Source organism: Thamnophis sirtalis, unplaced genomic scaffold (assembly GCF_051295495.1).
Source record: "Thamnophis sirtalis isolate CommonGarterSnake01/CBP01778 unplaced genomic scaffold, rThaSir2_p1.2 scaffold_8, whole genome shotgun sequence".
Classification (NCBI taxonomy): domain Eukaryota; kingdom Metazoa; phylum Chordata; class Lepidosauria; order Squamata; family Natricidae; genus Thamnophis; species Thamnophis sirtalis.
Genome location: NW_028261388.1, coordinates 9123697 through 9150199, shown reverse-complemented (window position 1 = coordinate 9150199; position 26503 = coordinate 9123697). Strand labels below are relative to the sequence as shown.

The 26503-nt window shown below is 44.0% G+C and overlaps 1 protein-coding gene across 2 annotated transcripts in view; it reads left to right on the top strand.

The window, feature by feature from the left end:
* Nucleotides 1–26503, top strand: part of GRM5 (glutamate metabotropic receptor 5) — a 272063-nt gene that overhangs the window by 185692 nt on the left and 59868 nt on the right. For both annotated transcript variants that reach the window (XM_087721072.1, XM_087721071.1), the window contains exons 5-7: nucleotides 20037–20283; nucleotides 22712–22880; nucleotides 24082–24208. In XM_087721072.1, coding sequence (XP_087577198.1) covers nucleotides 20037–20283; nucleotides 22712–22880; nucleotides 24082–24208 — 543 coding nt within the window. The remainder of the gene's footprint in view (nucleotides 1–20036; nucleotides 20284–22711; nucleotides 22881–24081; nucleotides 24209–26503) is intronic.

Below are 26503 nucleotides of genomic sequence, written 5' to 3'. Positions count from 1 at the left end.
GTTCGAAAGCATGTAAAAATGCAAGTAGAAAAATAGGAACCACCTTTGGTGGGAAGGTAACAGCGTTCTGTGCGCCTTCTGTATTTAGTCATGCCGGCCACATGACCCCAGAGACATCTTCGGACAGCGCTGGCTCTTTGGCTTTGAACAGAGATGAGCACCGCCCCCTAGAGTCAGGAAGAATTAGCACATATGTGCGTGGTAACCTTTACCTTTAATTTATATTAGAAAAAGAGCTTACCTTGCAGAATTCCATCTGAGTCGGTCATCATGACCAGAGATTTACTCTTCCAGACTTTTGGACTCGTGATGGAGCCCATCTTGAGGGGACTGGGCTGTTCTGTGAGTAGTATTTATGTAGTGCCTGGCTGTGTGTGGCTTTTGGTTGTTAACTGGGATCTTGATGGCTTACAATTGTTGGAAGAAATGTCCATCTGGGTTCAATTCCAAGTGGGGAGAAAGACACACACACATATATACACCCTCTCTTGTGCTTTGCCTTTGAGCTTCCTGTTCCTGTGCAAGAAATGTATCCTATTGGCTGCTGTCAGATTCCCTTGTGGCTATGCAATCATAGCTGAGGTCGTTTGTGTCCCAGGCTTGGTTGAGTCTTGCTGGGTGATGCAATGAAGGACAATTTCCTATTTTGGCTCAATGGCTTTGCCCTGAAGGATAATAACCATCATCCTGGAACTGTTCTTGTTTTTAAGCCTATAGATTCTGTAGTTACCTAGAGCATTCGTGATAAATGCCGTGTCAGGTTATATTGCATTACTGGACAACCTGTGACCCATTGGGTCTTCCTTTCAGAGGTATTTCCTTACCTAAACAGAAAAATAGAATGGCCATTTTATTAAAGATGATGTGTGGCCAAGGAAATATAGATGTTTTTCATTTCACAAGGGCATTTTGGGGCCGATGTGCCATTCTTTAGGAATACTGTAAATGTTTTCCTTTCTTTTTTTCCCCTTGGCTTTAAAGCAACAGACAGCTGACTCTGCTGGGATATCAATTTCTCCAGAGAAATCAGCACATTTCCCATGGGTTGTCCCAGTGGTGAAATTCAATTTTTTTTTTACTACCGGTTCTGTGGGCATGGCTTGGTGGGCATGGCAGGGGGAGGATACTGCAAAATCCCCATTTCCTCCCCACTCCTGGGGGAAGAATATTGCAAAATCTCCATTCCCACCCCACCAGAGGTGGTATTTGCCAGTTCTCCGAACTACTCAAAATTTCCACTACCGGTTCCCCAGAACCTGTAAGAACCTGCTGCATTTCACCCCTGGGTTGTCCTTGTGCTTTATGTATAGTGAGAACAAACACTTGACTGAATTGGGTGGCAATAAAAATTGAATGAATGAATGAATGAATGAATGAATGAGGAACTATGCTGAAGAAGTACGTCTTAACTTTTTGATAAATTGAGTGTAATTCTTGGAATCATGACAATATCATTTTTTAACACACCAATGTTTGAATCATACAATGAAATTTGTATGGAGTTTTTCTCATCTGTGTTCTATTGAAAAATCTTGAAAGATGGGAGATCCTATCTTCAATTCTGGATTATGTCCCCCCTCCTCTTTAATATCTACATGAAACCGCTGGGTGAGATCATTCGACAGCACGGGATAAAATACCACCAGTATGCGGACGATACACAGCTGTATCTGTCCGCCCCGTGCCAACTCAATGAAGCGATTGACGTGATGTGCCAGGGCCTCGAGGCTGTTAGGGACTGGATGGGGGTTAACAAGCTTGTACTCAATCCAGATAAGACCGAGTGGCTGCTGTGCTTCCCTCCTACTAATTGGCCAAGTGTTCCACCTCTCAGGCTGAGGGGTCAAACAGTACGCCCCTCAGACAGGGTCCGCAACTTGGGAGTCCTCCTGGACCCACAGCTGACTTTTGAACACCATTTGTCAGCTGTGACCAGGGGGGCATTTGCCCAGGTTCGCCTGGTGCACCAGTTGCGTCCCTACCTGAACCGGGAGGCTCTAACAACAGTCACTCGTGCCCTTGTGACCTCTAGACTGGATTACTGCAACATGCTCTACATGGGGCAGCCCTTGAAGAGTATTCAGCGACTTCAGCTTGTCCAGAATGCAGCCGCGCGAGCGATCGTGGGTGTGCCTCGGTTCACCCACGTAACACCTATCCTCTGCGAGCTGCACTGGCTGCCTGTTGATCTCCGGGTACGCTTCAAGGTGCTAGTTGTCACCTACAAAGCCCTTCATGGTATTGGATCTGGGTACTTGAGAGACCGCCTACTGCCAATTACCTCCACTAGACCAATTAGATCCCACAGACTAGGCCTCCTCCGAATTCCATCAGCCGGCCAGTGTCGACTGGTGACTACCCGGAGGAGAACCTTCTCTGTGGCTGCTCCGACCCTCTGGAACGAACTCCCCGTGGAGATTCGTACCCTCACCACCCTCCAGGCCTTCCGCATAGCCCTTAAAACCTGGCTGTTCCGACAGGCCTGGGGCTAAAGACTTGCAGCCCCACTTTGAATGGTATGATTGTTGTGCTTTTAACTATGTATGGTTTTTTATGTTTTTTGTTACTCTGTTTGTATTTCCCCTCCCTTTTGAGTTGTGAGCCGCCCTGAGTCCCTTCAGGGAAAAGGGCGGCATACAAATAAATTAAACCAACCAACCAACCAACTAAACCAACCAACCAAAATTCAATTCCATCAAGGAAGCCTGATGGAAATTGAGTAATTTTAGCTTCCATCAGTCATTTCATTGATGGAAGTAGCCAAGATAGAAACAGTTCCTCTAATTTAAATGGTACATATAATTTCATTTTAACATATTTTAATATAATATTATAGTTAGCAAAATTTTGATGATTCTCAGCCTGCCATTCAGTTGTTGACTATTGTTTCATTCCTCCTTCATTGTTTTTTTTTTAATAAATGTTTTATAATTGGATCGCAGAGAACTTATATCAGAAATGTCTTTATGAATGGGACAACCCAGTATAAAATTGACATCTTTAGTTATCGTCAAAGCACCACCCATTGGCTTTCACAATTCCTAACTGAGTTATGGTCATAAAATTCAGTACAACGGAAGGATTTTTTAAATGCCATAAATCTCATGCTTTGTCTTACCTTGCAAGATTTCAAAAGAGAATGTCTAAGTTTCCAGCATTCTCATCTTTGATGAGAGCATTTGGAGACTTGCAAGATTTTGATAGACAGTTTTATGTAAGTAGGCAGGGAGGCAGGTGGGACAGGGGAGGGGAAGAAGAAGGGGGAGGGAAGAAGGGAAGGGGGGAGGGAGGAGAGGAGAAGAGAGAACAGGAGAAAAAAGGGAGAGGAGAGAAGGAAGGGGGAAAGGAGGGATGGATGCATGGAAGGAAGGAAGGAAGGAAGGAAAGGGAGGGGACAGGAGAAAGAAGGAGAGGAAGGGAGGAGAGGAGAAAGAAGGAAGAGAGAGAAGGGACAGGAGAAAGAAGAAGAGGAAGGGAGGGAGAGGAGAAGAGAGGAGAGGAGAAGGAAGGGAGGAAGGAAGGAATAGGAGAGGAGAAAGAAGAAAAGGAGAGAAAGGAAGAAAAGGAGAGGCAAGGAGAAAGAAGGAAGAGAGAAGAAAGGAGAGGAGATGAAGGGAAAGGAAAGGAGAAAGAAGGGAAGAGAAGGAGATAGATTTAATGTTTGACATACTTCAGAAGATTGACCTTTTTTCTAGCTCTTTGGAATAATTAAATTAGAAGCAGAATATCCCAAGGAGCACAAGGAGCAATCTTTGATCAAACTTTAAGCCACTAATTCTTCAATCTATATTTTGTTCCTTGTTATTCAATTGACATGGCCTGACTACTTTAACAAAATACACAAAAGTGAAGTCCCAATAAACCTTGCCTGGTTTTTTATCAGGTAACATCAGGTGAATTCACTTAATCCAAGATTTGTCTACAGAGAACATAATCAACAAGGAACTAGCCAAGTAAGACGGTTCGAACCCCAACAGATCAAAAATGTATCCCACCTTTGAAAGGAATCTAAAAGGACGCTATTTATCCTCCACCAACAGGCTGATTATTATGATTATACACGTCAAGAGTTGCTGGAGCGACTCCAATTGCGGTTAAATGACTAGTGTAATTAATTGCACAGTGCATGCACACTTAATTTTGAGGATGAATACTTTGAGAAAGTTTTGCATATTGCAACATCATCTGCTGCTCAGCGTTTCACTTAATTTCAATTAAGATGCATTCTGTGGGCCATCCTTTTTCAAAGCCATTGTGCTTATTATTTTTAATTAGAAAGAGACACGAGTAAGATAGTACGTCTGTTTCTTTTGCATCCCCCCCTTCTTGTTGGTGCTTTTTACTGCTATGTAAGTATTCATGTCTTCATGTACTGTTTGTCTTGAGTTGATTTATTCAGCCTCCCGCACAAAATGGCACAGGATGGGGGATACAATTTTTTTTTAAAGAAACAGGGATAATAGGAATAAGCTGTTGTAAAATATAAAATCACGTTGTCGGAAGTTAGCACCCAGCCCTCTCCTAGAAAACTGAAATATTTTAGGAAATATTAAAAGGGCAGAATATTTCCCCTAGAAGGAAGGCAGAAAGTCACACACACCCCAACACCACCTTTGTCAATGGGCCATTAAGGCCCGAGCCAGTCTATTCTACATAACAAAGATCTACCTCCTTCAGGCAGAGCCATAATAGGAATCCCAAAGCCCTTTCATTACATCATCACCCAGCAAGGCTCAACCACGCTTCTGACCCAAAAACACAACCTACAAAGTTACCCTGGCATGGTCTCGTGGGAATCTGACTACCAATCAGAATACAAGCTCAAATTCAAAACCTCAGAGAGGGTATAAAACCCAGGCACTCTCAGCATCTCTTCCCTTCCTCCCCCCGCCCCTCCAGGACCTCAAACCATGTGGTCCTGTCTACCATTAAAACCATCTTTCAAAAGCAGCCTCCATATTTCCAGTATCTTTCTCCCCACTTGGAACTGAACCCAGATGGGCATTTTTTCCAACAGCTTTAAAAAAAGCAGGCTGGGTTTCTGATTCTTCAGTGATAGACATTCTTTAAGTCATTTAGCCAAGGAATAAAAAGATGTTTTGTGGCATGGAAAACAGGAATAGAGTCAAGGGTCACCACCGTAGGGATTTCATATCTCACTCTTCTTGTCTCTTGAAGTTTTTTCTACCTTCATACACATACATACATATATACATACATACATACATACATACATACATACATACACACGCATACACATACACACACACACACACACACACAAACATATTGTATATTATTTTGATTCGAACATCATCTTCCATTAAACAGTGTGTCCTCTTGGTACAAATATTTTGTGTAAATATTTTATACAATAACAATTACAATTTACAGCCATATTTATCATTTAATCTATTCTTAACTTAATACTACTATAAACCATACCTAACACTATAACAATTCTCTTCATACTTAACTTTGTTAAAAACATTTTCTCTATTTCACTTTTCAGCTTTTTTTCCACTTTTCATATTTATTCTCTAACCATTGATAAAATAATTCCTATATGTTATAATAATCAGATTGTTCCTTCTCTTTAATTTCGAGTGTTAACCTCTTCATTTCTGCACATTCTAATGTTTTCCTAATCACATTCTCATCCATAGGGATCTCTTCATTTTTCCAATTTTATGCAAATACAATCCTAGCTGCAGTTATTATGTGAATTATCAAATATATAATTTCTTTACTGTAAGTTTCTGGTAAAAATCCCCAGCTTTTATTTTCCTCCTTCTATTTCTTCATGTTTATATTATGATAGGCTCTCTCATCTGGAATACTTCTTTATTTAATACAATATATTTGTCAAATTAGAATGGGAAAGCTTATAATTATCTATAGACCTGTCATGTAAAGGGAGGAGAAGCTACCACATTTTTTAAAAAATCTTTCGGCACCCAGCCGTAGTGGATTCTTTATATTCAATTTAGATATTTTTGACATTTGGGAGGGAGGTGTCTCTTTTCCCCTTTCTTTTGTACATACACAAAAGAAAACATTTTCCCCTCTATTGTTACTGTTCGATGTGAGTTTCCACACACAAAGCAGCCCAAAGCACACAGAGGAGTTCCATGAACATTCACAACTTATGGAGGCAAGTTATTTCACTGATTAATTGTTCTCACCGTCAGGAAATTTCTCCTTAGTTCTAGGTTGCTTCTCTCCTTGATTAGTTTCCACCCATTGCTTCTTGTCCTACCCTTAAATGCTTTGTTTAGTTTAGTTAGTTTAGTTTTATTGACTTTGTATGCCGCCCACTCCCGAAGGACTCCGGGCGGCTTACAATAAAACAAGGGAGGGGGATAATAGACAAAACAACATATTAAAATATACAACAGTCACAATTTCCGAGGGGCTGGATATTTCGAGAGCCCCCCGGCCTGTTGGAGCAGCCAGGACTTAACGGCTTTGCGGAAGGCCGGGAGGGTAGTAAGGGTCCGGATCTCCACGGGGAGATCGTTCCAGAGGGCTGGAGCTGCGACAGAAAAGGCTCTCCCCCGGGGAGTCGCCAGCTGACATTGGCTGGCAGATGGGATCCGGAGGAGACCTAACCTGTGTGATCTAATCGGTCTATGGGAGGTGATCGGCAGGAGGCGGTCTATTCTCTTCTTTGTGGAAGCCCCTGAGATATTGGAACATGGTTATCATGTCTCCCCTGGTCCTTCTTTTCATTAAACTAAACATACCCAGTTCCTGCAACCGTTCTTCATAGGTTTGAGCCTCCAGTCCCCTAATCCTCTTCGTTGCTGAAGATGAGGCTCCATCATGCATCCAAAAGTTCAGAAGACAAAACCTCTGGTCCCGGTGACCGACCCAGATTGGATCCTGAAACATTATCCTGAGACATATCTATTTGCCTTCATTTGTTAGATTTTCTATTTTGTATTTTATCCATCTTGGAAAATGAGAATGAACATACTTTTTTAAAAAGGAGGAGGAGAAATTGAAAGCTAGTGTGATATAGTTTGTTGGTAGGAATGGTCAGAATATAATCTTAACTTCATGGGACAACTGAAGTTCTTGTTTTTGTGAATGATGAAAAGGAAAAACCCGATGGGACGAGCACATGGCACAACATAGGAAATCAAATCCAACAGGACAAGATTCAGTGGTCCATCTACATTTGAAAGACAAAGGCCACTCCTTTTGAAGACAGCAAAGTCCACATTTTGGATAGAAAATGTGCCACATAAAACTATGTGATCGGGCTTGATAAATTGACCCTTAAAACTTGAAAATTAATGAATAGTTACAATCGGGCTTGATACATTGACACCTAAAGCTTGAAAATTAATGTAGAATGTATAACTCCTTAGCATCAGAGTGTGTTAATATAAGGCAAATGGTAGTTGGAACAGAGTTCTTTTCAGGTGGCGAGGGGGAGTAAAATGTCTAAACTCCCAGCCTGCAGGCCAGATGAGTCACGCGCTGGCCACACACCCATGCCTGGTCTAGGGAAGGGGTTGCATCAGAGCGTGTTAATATAAGGCAACTGGCAGTTGGAACAGAGTCCCTTTCAGGTGGGGAGGGGGAGTAGAGCGTATAACTCCTTAGCATCGACGTGTGTTAATATAATATTGTATAAGAAATACTGTTGATCTGATGGTCATTTTGAAAAACCCTTTCTTTGCAAGCACCTAGAAGCCAAGAAGAACATGCATGCCGAATTTGAAGTTTGTAGTCTTTACAATTCTGGAGATTTCGTGATGAGTGATGGTATTTGGCTTTGATAGATAGATAGATAGATAGATAGATAGATAGATAGATAGATAGATAGATAGATAGATAGATAGATAGATTAAGCAACCCTCTCTCAATAGAGGGAGAGGGATAACACACTGCCTGTCTTCAGTCTTCAACGCAGCAATTCCAAGAAAATTCCACAACCAATTGCTCTCTGATTCAGGTGACCCTGAGGGCAAGAGAGTGTTAATGACCAGATGACTACAAAGAAATACAATCCTTCCATTCCCCCCACCACAATCCGGTCAGAATATATCCATCCTTCCTTTCCCCCACCATCCAGTCTCAACTGTCAGTACCTATCCTTCCATTCGCCCTGTGATCACAACAGATGAAGTTTAGTGGATGAGAAACGAAACATTTGGTTCTTCTTCCTCAAGGAGAAACGAAGCCCAGTTGCCTTTTGCAAAAGCACCTTTGAGACAACTGTGACCTGGATGACTGAGAATCTCTATGAACGGGTGGGAAGACGTATCTTCAATTTGGTGATTCTGTATTGTTGTTAGTTGCGAAGTCATGTCTGACCCATCGCAACCCCATGGACAATGTTCCTCCAGGCTTTCCTGTCCTCTACCATCCTCTGGAGCCCATTTAAGCTCATGCCCACTGCTTCAGTGACTCCATCCAGCCATCTCATTCTCTGGACTACTGCAATGCGCTCTACATGGGGCAGCCCTTGAAGAGTATTCGGAGACTTCAACTCGTCCAGAATGCAGCCGCACGAGCGATTGTGGGTGCACCTCGGTACACCCACGTTACACCTATCCTCCACGAGCTGCACTGGTTACCGATCAGTCTCCAGATACGCTTCAAGGTGCTAGTCATAACTTATAAAGCCCTTCATGGTATTGGATCAGGGTACTTGAGAGACCGCCTGCTGCCAATTGCCTCCCACAGACCCATTAGATCTCACAGGGTTGGCCTCCTCCGGGTGCCATCTACCAGCCAATGTCATCTGGCTATTACCCGGGGGAGGGCCTTCTCTGTGGCAGCTCCGGCCCTCTGGAATGAACTCCCCGCAGGGATTCGGACCCTCACCTCTCTCCAGGCCTTCCAAAAAGCCGTCAAAACCTGGCTTTGCCGGCAGGCCTGGGGGTGATGAGTTCCCTCCCCTCTCGACATGTATCGTTGTGCGACTGTTGCTTACTTTTATTATTGTATTTCGTTTTTTTATGTTCCCCTTTTTCCCCCTTGAATTGTTCGCCGCCCTGAGTCCTCCCGGAGAAGGGTGGCATACAAATGATAAAATTCTATTCTATTCTATTCTGTCATCCCCTTCTTCTTTTGCCCTCAATCTTTCCCAGCATTAGGCTCTTCTCCAGTGAATCCTTCCTTCTCATTAGGTGGCCAAAGTACTTGAGTTTCCTCTTCAGAATCTGGCCTTCTAAAGAGCAGTGAGGGTTGATCTCCTCTCGGACTGACCGGTTTGATCGCTTGCAGTCCAAGGGACTCACAGGAGTCTCACAGTGAGCCGAGGTGGCGCGGTGGTTAAATGCAGCACTGCAGGCTACTTCAGCTGACTGCTAAATCAGCAGTTCAGCGGTTCAAATCTCACCGGCTCAGGGTTGACTCAGCCTTCCATCCTTCCGAGGTGGGTAAAATGAGGACCCGGATTGTTGTTGGGGGCAATATGCTGACTCTGTGAACCGCTTAGAGAGGGCTGAAAGCCCTATGAAGCAGTATATAAGTCTACTGCTATTGCTATCTTCTCCAGCACCAGAGTTCAAAGGCTTCAATTTTTGGCACTCAGCCTTTCTTATGATCCAACCTTCATAGCCATACATCACAACTGAGAAAACCTGATGCAATTGTTGATTCTGTACTTTTTTTAATTGCTGAGTGATGGGCAGGAAGTAAGATCCTTGCGGCATGTTATCCTTCAGCTCCAGAAGGGGGTACAAGTAGCATGGGACACGGCAATATTTGGAAAGCTTCTATAGAAATGGAAATAATCCCGCTTTAAATTGCCAGGTTTTACACCGATGCCATGGCGACTGCTTTCTTCTCAAGCTGGTTTCCCCGTTACAGACCGAACCGCAAATACACACATGGCCATTGACAATGCGCGAGCCTGAAAAAGTACCGCGGCAAAGTCATTCCCTGTAGTCTTTCACAAAATGCACCAATAATGGGCCTCCTTCCTCCCCTACCCCACACCCCTTCTGTTCTTTTCTTCAGAAGCTGCTTGGGTGAACAATATGCCCCTTCTGCAAACAGCTTCGAACTGAACAAAGGCTCTGTGTGCTGCAGAAATTTTGCCTTCCCCCAAGAATAAAAGAGCGAGGCAGATCCCGTGTGAATTTATCCAAATGGAGAGCAAAACACTCAAAACAATCGTTTCAGGGCCTCCCTTGTCATGCACCTCGCGGCTTCCAGTTCCCTCAAATGACTTTTTTATTTTTCCTCTCTCTCTCTCTCTCTCTCTCTCTCTCTCTCTTTTTGGTACCGTACAGTTGCAGAGTCCTTAACTGCCTCTTAGCATAAGTGGATGGTGCCTTTGGTACTTGTGAAAAAGGCCGCACTGAATCGCAGGATTCCTATAGAATTGCCTCCTGCGAGATCTGAGGGGGACTTCAAACAGGGAGGCTTTCAAAAAAAAAAGATGCTGTGTATATTTTGGTTAGCCGTAAAAGGAAACCGGGATGCCAAAGAACATCAGAGCATAGAAATTCAAAGAGGTAGTGCAAGATTAGAAGATAACTGAGTTGAATGTTGAATGTTGAATGTTTATTTCATTTATATGCCGCCCTTTTCCCCCGAAGGGGGACTCAGGGGGGCTCACAACTCAAACCAGGGTAGGGGGGATACAGACAGATTAACAACAACACAAAAACAATACATGATTTAAAAACACACAACAATCATACCATTCGAGGCGGGGGCAACGGTTCTTTAGCCCCAGGCCTGTTGGAACAGCCAGGTTTTAAGGGCTTTGCGGAAGGCCTGGAGGGTGGTGAGGGTGCGAATCTCCACGGGGAGTTCGTTCCAGAGGGACGAAGGGACCTTGGAGGTCTTCTAGTCCAACCCCCTGCACAGGCAGGAGACCCTGTACCATTCCAGACAAATGGTTATCCAACATCTTCTTAAAAGCATCCATTGTTGTAGCACCCACAACTTCTGAAGGCATCTCACTATTAGGAAGCTTCTCCTTAGTTCTAGGTTGCTTCTCTGTGTGCCTTCAGCATTTAGTCATGCCAGCCACATGACCAAGGAGACGTCTTCGGACAGAACTGGCTCTTCGGCTTAGAAACGATGAGCACCGCCCCCTAGAGTTGGGAACGACAAGCATATATGTGCAAGAGGAACCTTTGCCTTACTATGAAATCCATCTAATGTTTTATTTGGTTTATTATTTGGCCCTGACTGCTTCCTTGGCACTAGCATTTAAGATTTGTGGCCTGTACTTCCAGGATTAGCAAACAACTACATGGTATTGGACCTGGGTACTTGAGAGACCGCCTGCTGCCAATTACCTCCCTACGACCAATTAGATCCCACAGATTAGGCCTCCTCCGGATTCCATCAACTAGCCAGTGTCGACTGTTGACCCCCCGGGGAAGGGCCTTCTCTGTGGCTGCTCCGGCCCTCTGGAACGATCTCCCCGTGGAGATTCGGACCCTCACCACCCTTCAGGCTTTCCGCAAAGCCGTTAAAACCTGGCTGTTCCGGCAGGCCTGGGGCTGATGAGTTCCCAGCCCCACTCGAATGGTTGCGGCTGTTGACGAGTTTTTAATTTGTTGTTTGTATTTGTTTTGTCTTCTTGTTTTTTTTGTACTCCCCCTTTCCCTATTTGGTTTTGTTAGCCGCCCTGAGTCCCCTCGGGGAATAGGGCGGCATACAAGTTTAATAAAACTAAACTAAACTAAACAAACAAACATTAAGATTAGTAACTGCTGAATGCCGGATTCTTTCATTTCCCCTTTTAAAAGCATCTAAACTGGGAATTATCACTCCATCTGTTGGCACCAAATGAACACTTCTGGGTTGTATGAAAGAATTGTTTAAAAGTAATTCATTTATTCCATCAGTTGATTTCTTTGTGTACAAAACAGGCCACTTGAGTTTCCAGAAGTTTTTTTTATCCATCAAATCCAAAATAGAAAAGAGATGATAATTCCCAATGGCATAGCCCATCGTCAACCAAGTGCAGGTAGTCCTGGATTTATGGCCACAATGGGACCAAAATTTCCATTGCTATGCAAGGTGGTTGTTAAGTGAGTCGTGTCTGATTTTATTACTTCTTTGTCACTAAGTGAGTCACTGAAGTTGTTAAGTGAATCCAGCTTTTCCCATTGACTTTGCTCATCAGAAATCAACAGGAAAGGTCACAAATGTTGATCATATGCTGGTTGCCAAGTTCCCAAATTATGTTCATGTGAGCGTGGGAATGCTGCAATGGTCATAAGTGTGAGGACCAGTCTGATGGAGAGGCAGCCATAAATATTTAACAAGCCATATTTCTGGCGAACAGCAGAAAATACCAATCCAGGAGGAACAAAACAACACCCAATGGGGATTATTTGGTCATGGAAGACAACTGAACTGATGAGTAATTAACACCACCAAGCAACAGATAGATTCACCACATTATAAGATCAAATAATGCAGAACGTACAATAATGAATTTGACAGCAACAGAGGAAATGTATATGTAGGAGGGAAAATAATAAGGCAGGTGTGGTGATAATGATGGGAAATCTCAGACTGCGCTCCAATGGGAAATCATCCCTCTTTATGAAATCTTCAAGAATACTATTTGAGCAGCTATCTTTCCAACACCAGTTGGAAAGTGTCAATTTATAATCAAAACTACTCAAGGGGCAGTGTAATTAAGCCCTACACTGTAGAATGGTAGACCAAAATTAAAAAAAAACCATGTCCGTTGTCCGTTGTCTAGGGCAGGTTGCTCCTAAAACCCAAAGGTTTTGGAATTGATGCTCCTCGCATTCTTAATCATGTGTCTGAGTGTGTCTTTGTGTAGCAGATGTTGTAACTGCTGTACATTCTGTATAAGCTTTGTGCTCCAATCTGGCATACATATGCACATGTATAGAGATATTATTGCTTGCATTCTTCTCTTAAGCTCATTGTAAAAAGAAAATTGTCCAGCAGAAATGAAGGCTGGTTTGATTATTTGATGTAGGGATCCAAGAAATTTTAATCTTTTTTTTCATTCTTTTTACAGCAGTGGATTAGGAGGGAGTTAGTTGGAAATTAAAACAACACCAAGCTTGTTCTTAATTAAATTGCCTTCCCCTGGTTAACCGTGAGCGGCAAAGAGTATATAACCAAGTCAGATGGTTTACAAACTCTGTATCCAACTCAACCCAAAAAACAATGTGGAACAATTCAGCGAGAGTTCAGTTCTTTATTTGCTTACAGACAGTAGACAGAATCTAACCAGACTAAATTCTTACCCCTCTCAGGGAGATTCTAAGGAGTGGCTATCTTTACTTTCTTCCTATGCCTCCTATCTAGCCCTGGCATATGTTGTCTCGTGTCTTACAAGGAAGTTTGGAGATTTTAAGGGGACATACAACTTGCTGTCAGATTATTGCAGCACAGATCATATCTCCCAAATCTGGATAGTGCATAGGTCATGCCTTCTGGTTACCATAGGGTTTAGAGATATGATAAGGATTTGCCATGCTCATCCTGGGTCTCTGAAAGGGCACGAATATTTTGTTTTACAAAAATAGTGCTGTATGCCCCAGATTATATGCAGGAATGGGATTCAACCAGTTCGGACTGGTTCAGCCGAACCAGATGCTAATTTTATATTTGGTTTGCCGAACTGGTAGTTGGAAGGACTGGCTGGTTCCGCCAACCCCACCCTGTCCCTCCCAGGAGTCTCCACCCGGCCTGTTTCGGATGCCAGATAAGTGCAGGGGCCACACAAAGTCTCTGGGAGGGCAAAAAACAGGCCTCCCGGAAGTTCCAGAAGTCTGGAAATTGGCCACCGGAGGGAGCCCAGGCGAGATTGTTTTTGCCCTCCCGGAGGCTTGAGGAAAGCCTCCAGTCCCTGGGGAGGGTGAAAATGCCCCCTCCCCCTGCCATGGTGCAAGAGGCCGAGTAGGCTATGCCCACTATGACCACACCCACCCTGCAACCTGGCAGAGAACTGGTTGCTAAAATTTTTGAATCCCACCCCTGGTTATATGATTGTATGTTGCAAGAACTACCACAACTGAAACCGGGCTCGATAAACTGTTGAATAGGTGAAATATGCTGTGTTCATAAGACTAGAATGAATCAGTCATAATCCATGGCAGAAAAGATTGATTGATGATTGGTTAGTTGATTGGTTATGAACCATCAGTTTAGTGATGATGCTTAACAATCACATAAATAAAGGTTCACCAAGATATCCATACCATTTTTAGACATTTTTAGACATTTTATTGACATTTATAGGCCGCCCTTTTCCCTAAAGGGACTCAGGGCGGCTTACATTTCATAGGAGGGGAGTGTAAGACAGGACACAAAAGAAATGTGAATAAAAAAAAATAACCAATAAAACACAACATTCATTCGACATTCGGGCGGGGCGAGATTAGGATCTTATCCCCAAGCCTGACGGGATAGCCAGATCTTGAGGGCTGTGCGGAAGGTCTGGACGGTGGTCCATACCATTTCCCATCTTGGCATTTCCAATCTTCCAACAGTACACCCATCATTGATGTAATTAATCCGATCTAATTTGCTGCTTGTTGTCATCTTCTCTTTCTTTTCACCTTTCCTGACATCATGGATGTCTCAGATAATTACATGCCCAGAATTTGATAATTTGATTCATTTGGGTATCAAAGTGACAACTCTGAATTGATTTGTTCTATCCTCTATTGATTTCTTGGCTACCATGGTATTCTCAGGGGTTTTGGAGTTCTTGATGTTCTCTGTTCTTGGTTATTTGCTTGCAGATGTTTCATCACCCAATTAGGTAACATCATCAGTACAAGTGACACAGGTTTGCTGCCTGTGTATATATAGTAGCTTTCCCTACGATAGTTTTGCGGGAGTGTGGCTTCCTCCTTGATAACTCCTTGATTAAAGTATTGTTTTCAATCGGATTGTTTGTCTGGTGCTGATCCCTGCTTATCTTACTATATTGGCTGCAGGAGGGGAAATATCCTAGTCTGTGTTTCCTTCCTAGGGCTTTTTAGTGTCTCTTTTGAATGGTTGGCAAATGTGTTCATCTCTACGTCTGTGTTGTTGGCTGATTTGTCTAAATGCCACACTTCTAGGAATTGCCTAGTATTTTTGGCTTGGGCTTGATCTAAAATGCTCATCGTTTCCCAGTTGAAATTGTCATTGAGTCTGTCCAATTTCATGAGAATTTTTCATCATTTCTTCACACTGTTAATTGGTATTTGTGGGTGTGTTTTGCTAGTCTTCTGCATGTGTGTCTTACATTGTGGCTGTTACATTGTATGTTGTAGATGACTTCTATTTGTTCTTCTTAGACTGCTGGGCCCTTTAAGGTGTTTTGGAGGATTTTAGATGCTTTGTATGCTACAAAGATGCCAAATGATTGCACTCATCAGTTGGGTGTTTCTGAGATATCTTTAATATTGGGGAGAGTTATCCCGTTCATGAATTGTGGCTGATGAATAGCACTGATGGCGTTACTTAGTTTGGGTAATGAAATGTCTGCAAGAAAGAAACCAAACTCAGGGAGCACCAAGCAACCCTCATTTCAACCCTGAGCTGCAAATATTCTGCTTTATTGGTAAGATTTCTGTTTCCTGGTGGTAAGCAAAGGAAAGCGAGAACCCTGAGCAAAATGGCAGAGGGTGTATATATTCCATTATTTCACTTCTCGGCAACCCTGCTGCTCAGAGCCATCTGTTGGGGATGCTTTAATTTCTGCACTGAGCAGGAGGTAGGGACTCAATTACTTAAATTCCCCCTTTATAGCTCTAGGATATTGCTGAAGATCACTGGTAGGGTTTTGATGCAAGTAATAGTAGAAATGCAGAGACTGAAACAGCATAGCCCATGTTTGGCAGGCTACTGAGGGCCATGTGGAAAGAGGACTTCCTGGAAACTTACTCGCAGCTGTTTGGTGGGCTGCCAGAAAGCATGGGAGGGAGAAGACATCTGCATGAAGACCACTGGAAGCCAGGGGTGTGATCTGCCTGTGCTCTGCATTCTTTGACACATTCTTTGACCTGGGTACTTGAGAGACCGCCTGCTGCCAATTACCTCCCAAAGACCCGTTAGATCTCACAGGGTCGGCCTCCTCCGGGTTCCGTCCACCAGCCAATGCCATCCGGCTACTACCCTGGGGAGGGCCTTCTCTGTAGTAGCTCCGGCCCTTTGGAATGAACTCCCCGCGGAGATCCGGACCCTCACCTCTCTCCAGGCCTTCCGGAAAGCCGTCAAAACCTGGCTGTGCCGGCAGGCCTGGGGTTGATGAGTTCCCCTCCCCTCTCGACTGGTATGGCTGTGTGATTTTCGTGTATTTTAATTATGTGTACTGTTGTTTATGTTCCCTTTCCCCTTTGAGTTGTTCGCCGCCCTGAGTCCCTCCTGGAGAAGGGCGGCATACAAATAAACCAAAACTATAAACTAAACTATAAACAATGGGAGGCTGGATTTTAAGTCTGAGCTGAACTGGAATTTCTGAGAAGGCGTTTTTCTGAGGGGGAAAAAAAGGTTGAGATGCGCCATTTTCTCTCCCTCCCTCCATGCTGTTCTACTTCATTCCCTCACACCTTTCCCCTTCATTTCCCATTTCAATGAATGCTGCTCTAAAAAAACTTCCTTGTTTTCCTCAGTCAAAATTTCCTTGCTGAGTTAGACTTGGGTTACCCCATCTTGACACTTTTGTTTACTTGCAACTTTGGGACTACAATCCTCCTCTTTCGTATAGAAACAATGGCATTGGTTTCTATTTTCACATATGCAATTTTTTTTAAAAAAAATCTTACATCAGAAAGAGGAGGAGAAGAGGAAGAAGGAGAAGGGGAGGAAGGAGGAGGAGGAGGAGGAGGAGAAGGAGAAAGAGAAGGGGAGGAAAGAGGAGGAGAAGACAAAGAAAAAGAAGGAGGAAGAGGAGGAGCGAGAAAGAAGGAGAAGGCGGAGAAGGGGGAAGAGGAGGAGGAGGAGAAGGAGAAGGAGAAGGGGAGGAAGGAGGAGAAGACCAAGAAAGAGGAAGAGGGGAGAAAGAAGGAGAAGGCAGAGAAGGGGGAAGAGGAGGAGGAGGAGGAGGAGGAGGAGGAGGAGGAGGAGGAGGAGGAGGAGGAGGAGGAGGAGGAGGAGGAGGAGAAAGAGAAGGGGGGAAAGAGGAGGAGGAGAAGACAAAGAAAAAGAAGGAGGAAGAGGAAGAGGGGAGAAAGAAGGAGAAGGCAGAGAAGGGGGAAGAGGAGGAGGAGGAGGAGGAGGGGGAGGAAAGAGGAGTAGGAGAAGACAAAGAAAAAGAAGGAGGAAGAGCAGAGAAAGAAGGAGGAGGAGGAGGAGGAGGAGGAGGAGGAGGAGGAGGAGGAGGAGGAGGAGGAAGAGAAATAATAATCCCTTTCTCATTCTAAGTTCTTAGTCCTGAAGGACCCAAAGGGAAGCTGGCCTTGGAAACATCGTAGGAACTGAGACCCATATGACAACAAAACAAGGATACCTATCTGTCATGAAAAAGAAAATTACTGTGAATAGAATTGTAGGTGTGCATAAGATTATTACGTAGGGCAATCTAGGGCAGGAATATCAAACTCAAGGCCCGGGGGCCAGGCCCAGCCTGTTGGGTGCTTAGATCTGGCCCATGGCGCCACCCTGGAAACAGCAAAGGACCAGCCTGCAGTGCCTCTGCCAGCGAAAACTGAGTTTGGGAGAGGAGGCCGTTAACAGCCAAAAATGGAGCTCGCGAGCACTGCAAGTAGCACTCCCAACTCCATTTTTGCTCACAGAGAGTTGCAGGAGGCTATCACAGCCAAAAACGGAGCTCGGGTGCCCATTTTTGCTGACAGAACTCTGGGGGCACCGCAGGTTCCCCAACACAAGTGACGTCGAGCGGGCCACATACACACCCAGCCCCCCCCCCAAGGTCAAACACAACCCTCATTGCGGCCCTCAATGAAATCGAATTTGACCCCCCTGATCTAGGGTGATATAAAATAGGTTTTATTATTTTTTGAGAGGGGTGGAGATGACTGTAGGACATGAAGAGTGTCCTTGGCCAAACACCACGCAATACTTTTCCTTTCCAGGTGGGTAGTACTCATTATCTTCCCGAGGAAGGTGTGAGTAAGAGCCCTATTTGCAATTATCTGCCATGGCCGTTGTCCCTACCGGTTCCTTCTGTGCTTCAGTGGCTCTCTCTGTTTCAAGCAGAAAATGGTTTCTCCACCCAACCTCTCTCAAGCTGCCACACACAAGGGGAGGCTTTGCGAACACGTGCTTTGACATTGGCAGGCCGCTTCAGCCACCTCACACTATTTCGTCGCCATGGCAATAGTTTTGGTGGGGGGGAAATTTCTTGGTTTTTTTCGCGGCTCACATGCCAGGGAACATTTTCTTCCAACTGTTCTTTTTAAGCAAGCCTCTTTGTTTGAGATGCCAGACCCTTGATTTGGAGCCACTTAATGAAAAAAAAATAGAACTGGTAGGTTGACTTCCATGAAAATAACTGCTTACTGACCCTGCTGAAGAATGGAGAGCCAGGCCCGATGTTAAAGAGAACGGCGGTATTGCCTAAATAGAGATATTTTTATTTATTCTACTGTAGGGTTCCAAGAGAGAGAGAGGGGGGGGGAGAAGAAAAACTTACAAGCAGCAGACAATAAAGTGCATTTTGTTAAACCGGAAACAGTGGCAATCATTATTTTATTTATTTATTTTATTTATTTATTAAGCTTGTCAAACACGTACGAGATAACAGGTATAAGTATAAACATGGACATGAACACTATTGTGTACTAGGACTGTGGGCTATGGCCGGAATGACTGAGACGGAGGCAGGAATAAAGGCTAACAAGTTTATTCCGAAGCAAGGAGGGAAGGAAGGAGGGAAGGAAGGAGAGAAGGAGAGAAGAAAGGAGGGAAGGAAGGAGAGAAGAAAGGAGGGAAGGAAGGAGGGAAGGAAGGAGGGAATATAGGAGAGAAGGAAGGGGGGAAGGAAGGAGGAAAGGAAGGGGGAAAGGAAGGAGAGAAGGAGAAAAGAAAGGAGGGAAGGAGAGAAGGAGGGAAGGGGAAGGAGGGAGGGAAGGAAGGGGAGTAGGAGAGAAGAAACGAGGGAAGGAAAGAGGGAGGGAGGGAAGAAGAAGTAGGACCGTTGTAAAATAAGATGGATCTATAGGATGTTAAAAAAGCAATCTTCAAGTATATTGTCAACAGTAGGGAAAAATTGTTATAAATACATATTATTAATAACAGTTATGAGATCATATAATTGTGAATGTATATATGAAATTGATAAAATTAAAATAATAATTTTAAAAAAAGTTTATTCCATGTGATGTAACAGTTAATAGTTAGGAACCGGCTTCAGTCCGGAACAGCGGCTTCTCATCTGACAGCTCCCTTTTTATACTCGGAGCTGTCAGATGGTAAGCCAATCAGCTGTCGAGTATCTCCCGCTTAAACAAAACTTTATTGAGCATGCTCAGAACGTGACAAACACAGTAAATGGGGACACTAGGAAAGGGACGGTAGGCACACTGGTGTGCTTATATACGTCCCCTACAGACCTCTTAGGAATGGGGTAAGGTCCATGGTAGACAGTCTAAGGTTAAAGTTGTGGGGTTTGAGGATGTAACAAGAGTCAGGTAGAGTGTTCCAGGCATTGACCCCTCTGTTGCTGAAGTCGCATTTTCTGCAATCGAGTTTGGAGCGGTTTACTTGGAGTTTGTATCTATTGTTTACCCGTGTATTATTGCGGTTGAAGCTGAAGTAGTCACTGACAAGTAGGATGTCGTAACAGACTATTTTGTTTACTACGCTTAGGTGAGACCTTAGTTGGTGTAGTTCTTGGTTCCCCAAGCCCAAAATTTCGAGCCTGGTGGCATAAGGGATTCTATTGTGAGCAGAGGAATGGAGGACTCTTCTCGTGAAATATCTCTGGACTTGAATTGTATTAATGTCCAATATACAGTGTGGATTCCAGGCAGATGAGCTGTATTCAAGAATTGGTCTTGCAAAGGTTTTGTATGACCTGGCCGCACAATGCAATGTGGCAAAATTACGTTACATTAAAAATTAAAAAATGCAAAATTACATTATGTGTTGTTGTTTTTTCACAGGTAATTTGACCTTAGGCACCCAACACGTGCAAGATTCCAAGATGGGTTTTGTGATCAATGCGATATACTCCATGGCTTATGGCCTCCACAACATGCAAACGACCCTGTGTCCAGGCTACGCGGGGCTTTGTGATGCCATGAAGCCAATCGATGGACGGAAACTCCTGGATTCGCTGATGAAGTCCAATTTCACCGGGGTTTCTGGAGATATGATCTCGTTTGATGAGAATGGAGACTCACCAGGACGGTACAGTATAGATTTCACCATATAGAGAAAAAACAGAATTTTTCAGAATGTCATCAGCTTACAGATGGGACACCTTAAAGTAGTTCTCCTTAAGGTGATCAGCACACTTGCTGGCATTGTTGTTACAGCAGAATGGGGAGCACTAATGAGGGCAGTGCAATTTATGCCAGCATAATTTCCTAATAACTCATACACCGCAGGTACTTCAGAGTCCATGGGCATCACGATAGAGACCCATGTTTTAACGGCTGAAAAGATAGTTTCAAATAGAATTTATTTAATCTGGGTCAGGGTTCGGCAACCCATGGCTCTGGAGCCGCATGTGGCTCTTTCATCCCTCTGCTGTGGCTCCCTGTCACCAATCAGCTCCACAATTGAAAGGGCTTTTGGTTAGGACAGGTAGAGGAAAAAGGATGCCATTCTAGGAGAAGACTCTATGGTGGGGCAACCGGACTTCCAATTGGTTCCAGAATTGAACGGGGGGCTTCCGGTTAGGACCTTTGTAGCTCTTTGAGTGTTTAAGGTGCCAACCCCTGATCTAGGTTTTAAAGGACCTAACATTAGTAAACTCAATAGGATTTCTTTACTAGGTTCTTAGACCTCAACTGTGTGCTCCAATAGACTGAAGCACTTCATTTTCCAAAATGATATAATTTTTTCCCACAAGCTGCTTCTTGGAGATACAATGCATTGGACCAGTTGGCTTCATGCTAACATTTAAATCATGCCTCACTATTTTGAACTGGCCAGTTGGCAGAACAAATGTCAGTAAAGGCTCCAAATCATTTGAAGATGACACGAAAAAGCATTTAGCATTTTCTTTGGAAGCCAAATACATTTTCTCTTTGTCTCTAGTTTGCTTTCTCTCCTAATGCCTCGGAGAAGATATCATCCTTATCATTCCATCCCAAGCAGAAAAATTACATTTTAAACCATATTTATCCCAAAGGTGCTTTTTTTCAAAAGGCAAATGGACTTTTTTTTTTTTTCTTTGAAGACATTTTGGTTCTCATCCAAGAAGCATCTTCAGTTCTGACTGAATGGTGGGGAATGGAAGGATTTATAGCAGTGATTGCTGAGAATCATTGAGGCCACTTGGGGTCACCTGAATAGTGCAAATGGGTGTGGAGCTTTCTTAAGGTGGACAAGCTTCTGCCTTAGCGTATTCTTGGGTTTAAAGTGTGCGTGTATGTTGTGTTGCTTGAAAATCCTCCTGAGCTTTTCAGATATTCCTGCAAGGAATTTCAAATTCCTTGAATTTCTTCAAGGAAAAAAAACAAGGAAGCCCAGTTGCCTTTTGAAAAAGCACCTTTGGAACAACCATGATCTGGATGGCCGCCCTGAGTCTTCTGAGAGTGGGCGGCATACAAGTTAATTAAATAAATAAATAAATGACTCAGAATCTCCATAGACATTAAACCATGTTTATGTTCTTCAACATAATCTCAACAAATATTCATCAACACATACAGTATATTCCTTCCTTATCTTCAGCAAGAGAAAAAAAATATCCATTCCACATGCCAACGGATGTGGCATAGGTAGTCCTCGACTTACAACCATAATTGAGACCATAATTTCTGTTGCTAAGCGAAGTGGTTGTTGATTGACTGACTGACGATTGATTGATTAAATTTATTACCTGCCCAAGGTTGTGGTAAGAAGGGTGGCCAACGGATTGTGGCTGTTAAATGAGCTGCACCTGATTTTACAACTTTTTGCTATGGTTGTTAAGCAAATTACTGCAGTCCTTAACTGAACCACATACTTGTTAAGCAAATCCCGCTTGCCCCTCCCCCCATTGACCTCACTTATCGGAAGTCAGCAGGGAAGGTCATAAACAGTGGTGGGATTCAAATAATTTAACAACCGGTTCTCTGCCCTAATGACCAGCTGGGTAGGCGGGGCTCGGTGGTCATGTGATGGGGTGGGTGTGGCCAACTCAACATCACTCACGTCGATGGGCGCTTCGCCTTAGCTGTTACAATGTAATCAGGGTTAACCGGAGAGGCAGTTTCTGTAAGCAGAGCAATAAAGATTAGGCTAGAAACAACACCAGAATGTTTCCTTCCTGCCTGCCTTCCTTACAGGATTAGCCCTGTAGAGTGGTGAAAAACAAAAGGAGATTTCTTCCAACAACCGGTTCTCCGAATTGCTTCAAAAGTTAACAACCGGTTCTCCCGGATAGGAACGAACTAGCTGAATCCCACCACTGGCCACAAATGATGAGCGCAACTTTCATAAATATATGTTGATTGCTTGTCATATCTAACATTAATCCTATTGATTTCAATTCAGCCCAAATTTAACAGCCCAATGAACAAAATGACCTCATTTTGTGCCTCTTTTCTCATGGGGGGGACGACCCTCGACTTGATTATGGGTTTAGGTTCAACGGAGTGATCTCTTTTTTATTGTTGTTGGAAAGGTATGAGATCATGAACTTTAAGAAAATGAAGAAGGATCAATATGATTACATCATTGTCGGAAGTTGGGACAACGGTGAGCTGAAGATGGTTGATGATGACATTTGGTCAAAGAAAAGTTCTGTCATCAGATCCGTGTGCAGTGAACCATGTGAGAAAGGAGAGATTAAGGTAAATCCACCTGGTTTGGAATTGCCAATCCCACTGACTCCGTGACCCAGCCTAGGGCAGCACCCCAGACCCTCGCCCACAGGCACACACAGGGAGAGCGCCAAGGACCCCACAGTTCAACCCTGAACTGCAAATATTCTTCTCTATCAGTGACATTGTGGAGTTGTCTAGAGGTGGAGCCCTCGCCTCACAATCAGGAGGCTGTGAGTTCAATCCTAGGTAGAGGTAGATATTTCTCTCATCGAACAAAACTCCGCATTGGCAATAGGAAGAGCATCTGGCCATTAAAACACTCCACTAGCTCCATTCAGTTGCCCAGTCTCCATCTTACAAAGGATTATAGGGTCATTAATTTAAGATGACAATGAAGATCAGTGTCATTGTGAGTTGGGGCACTATATAAATTTGGTTAATACATAAAAATGCATAAATAAATAAATTAAATGGTAAAATTTGGAATTCAGCAGAATGTCCATTCTCTCTCCCAACCGCAAGGTAGGAACTGAACCATAGATTTTAAATAATCATGATTGTAAACTACCATGATGAGCAAAATGATCCTGAATGAGTTGGGAGTGCACAACTAAGCCCCAAAGGGGACAAAACCCGAAAACTCATCTATATAAATGGGCGAGGATCTCTAAACCACTCACCCAGAAACCATCCTGAACAACTTCGGTCCTTTGGTTAAAAAAATGGATTTATGTCATAAAACAACACAAAAACAGATAGATAGATAGATAGATAGATAGATAGATAGATAGATAGATAGATAGATAGATAGATAGATAGATAGATAGATAGATGATAGACAGACAGACAGACAGACAGACAGATAGATAAATAGATAGATAGATATTTGTGCTGATAAATAAATAAAGGGAGACTAGTATAGATCTATTTCAAGCTATTTAGCTCTCATCAGCTAGCCATACCCTTACTGGGAATCGAACCTGTGCTATATTGCCTCTTAGGCAGATGTGTTAACCACTGAGCTACAGAGCTCGACTCCTTATCAGCCAAGCCAGGGTTAAAGGTATATATTTAAAGTCACAACCCCTGGTATGCCAAAATATGGGAGGAAGATCACTACTTCCATTCTCTGTCCTTCGGCTCGTCATAATATATATATATATAACATTTGATAAACATTAGAAAACATAAGGAATGTAACAATAGGTCCATTGTGTCTTCTTCTCAGGTTATCCGCAAGGGGGAAGTCAGCTGCTGTTGGACCTGCACACCATGCAAAGAGAATGAGTTTGTCTTTGATGAATACACCTGCAGGGCTTGTGAGCTGGGATCCTGGCCCAACTACGACCTCACTGGTAGGTGTAGGATAATAGAACATTGACTTACGTATAGGAATGGCAACAGAAGACTGAATTTTTGAAGATCTATAGTGAAGCAGATGGGGTATTCTGGAAAAGGGCCTATGCCATCCTCCTCCTCCTCATCTTCTCCTCCTCCCTTCCTCCTCCTCTCCCCCTCCTCTCCTTGCTCTTCCTTTCCCTTCTCCTCCTTCATCCTCCCTTTCATCTCCCCTCCCCCTCTTCCTCCTCCCTTCCTCCTCCCCCTCTCCACTTACTCCCCTGCCTTCCTTTTCCTCCTCCTCCTCCTCTTCATCTCCTCCTTTTCCTTCTCCTCCTCTACATATATAATTATATGAAGCTCACCATTTTTGCTTTTATTTCATTTCACCATCTTACAACTTTCTTGCTACATACCTTCTAACTATATTCAGGGAAATTTTCGGATTCATTGGATCTATCCATTGGGTACCGCTGATAGTTGTGAATTAATTAGGGTTTACCTAATTAAGGTAAAGGTTTTCCCTGTTCAGTTGTGCCTGAATGGGGGCACAATGTTCATCTCTGCTTCTTAGCCAAGGCAACAAGTGTTTTCTGAAGAATCTTCCATAGCAATAGCAATAGCAGTTAGACTTATATACCGCTTCAGAGGGCTTTCAGCCCTCTCTAAGCGGTTTACAGAGTCAGCATATCGCCCTCACAGTCTGGGTCCTCATTTCACCCACCTCGGAAGGATGGAAGGCTGAGTCAACCTTGAGCCGGTGACATGTGAACCGCCGAACTGCAGATAGCAGTCAGCTGTTAGCTGAAGTGGCCTGCAGTACTGCACTCTAACCACTGCGCCACCTCGGCTCTCTCCATGGTCATGTGACCAGCTTGACTATACACCAAGATGCACGCAACCCTGTTATTTTCCCACCAAAGTGTTACCTATTTATCTACTCGCATTTGCATGCTTTCAGACTGTGAATTGGGCAGGAGCTGGGGAAGGAACAGGAGCCCATCCCTGTTGTGGTCTGTCGGCGGCCTGTGGAGCTGGCAGCAGAGTCGGACAGCGAGGAGGTTGGGGAGGAACATGGGCCAGTCCTGGAGTCTGGGGAAGGCTAGTGCAGGGGCTCTGCATCAGAGGCAGAGAGGGGGCCAGAGTCATCTAGGAGTTTATGTGCTGCCTCCAGAGCTTCCAGAGTCAACATCAGCAAGGTAGTGTGCACATGCGCAGAGCTACCAGAGGCAAGAACAGTTAAGACAGAAGGGATGACTTGGGAGTAAAGCTTGGAGGTGATTGGCCCCTCCCATAGGACATAAAGGAGGAGCAAAGGCACGTGAGCCTTTGTAGGAAGCAACTTGGTTCATGCTGGTCGGTTTACCTTTGGAAGTTCCGTTTTGACTCTTTGCTCTGTGTGGCCTTGCCAAGCTAATTGCCAATTAAGAAATGGCAGCATTCAAGGCAGATAAAGGTGGGTACGTATCAGCTTGTGACCTCAAGACTGGACTACTGTAATGCGCTCTACATGGGGCAGCCCTTGAAGAGCATTCGGAGATTTCAGCTTGTCCAGAATGCAGCCGCGCAAGCGATTGTGGGTGCACCCCACTACACCCATGTTACACCTATCCTCCGCAAGCTGCACTGGCTGCCTATTGGACTCTGGATGTGCTTCAAGGTGCTAGTTGTTACTTTTAAAGCCCTACATGGACCTGGGTACTTGAGAGACTACCTCCTGCCAATTACCTCCCTTCGACCAATTAGATCCCACAGATCCTCCGGATTCCATCAGCTAGCCAGTGTTGACTGTCGACCACCCGGAGGAGGGCCTTCTCTGTGGCTGCTCCGGCCCTCTGGAACGATCTCCCCATGGAGATTCGGACCCTCACCACCCTTCAGGCTTTCCGCAAAGCCGTCAAGACCTGGCTGTTCCGGCAGGCCTGGGGCTGATGCGTTCCCAGCACCACTCAAATTTGTTGTGACTGTTGAGGAGTTTTTCATTCTGTTTTTTTGTATTTTATTGTTGTCTTGTTTGTTTTCTTTGTATTGCCCCCTTTCCCTATTGGTTTGTTAGCCACCCTGAGTCCCTTTGGGAATAGGGCGGCATACAAGTTTAATAAAACTGAACTGAAACTGAAGCTTTATCCCGAAATACTTTGGCAGCCTACTGTAGGACTCTTTACAACTATTTTGGACTCATTACGGCCTGTGAGTGAACATAATTCACAGCCTTTGAAATAAAAAGAGGGTTTTGGGACTAAGTGTGTGCTTTTTACTGTATCAGGAAGCCTAGGTCAGAACAATCCCATCATGCAGTACTTGGATCTCGA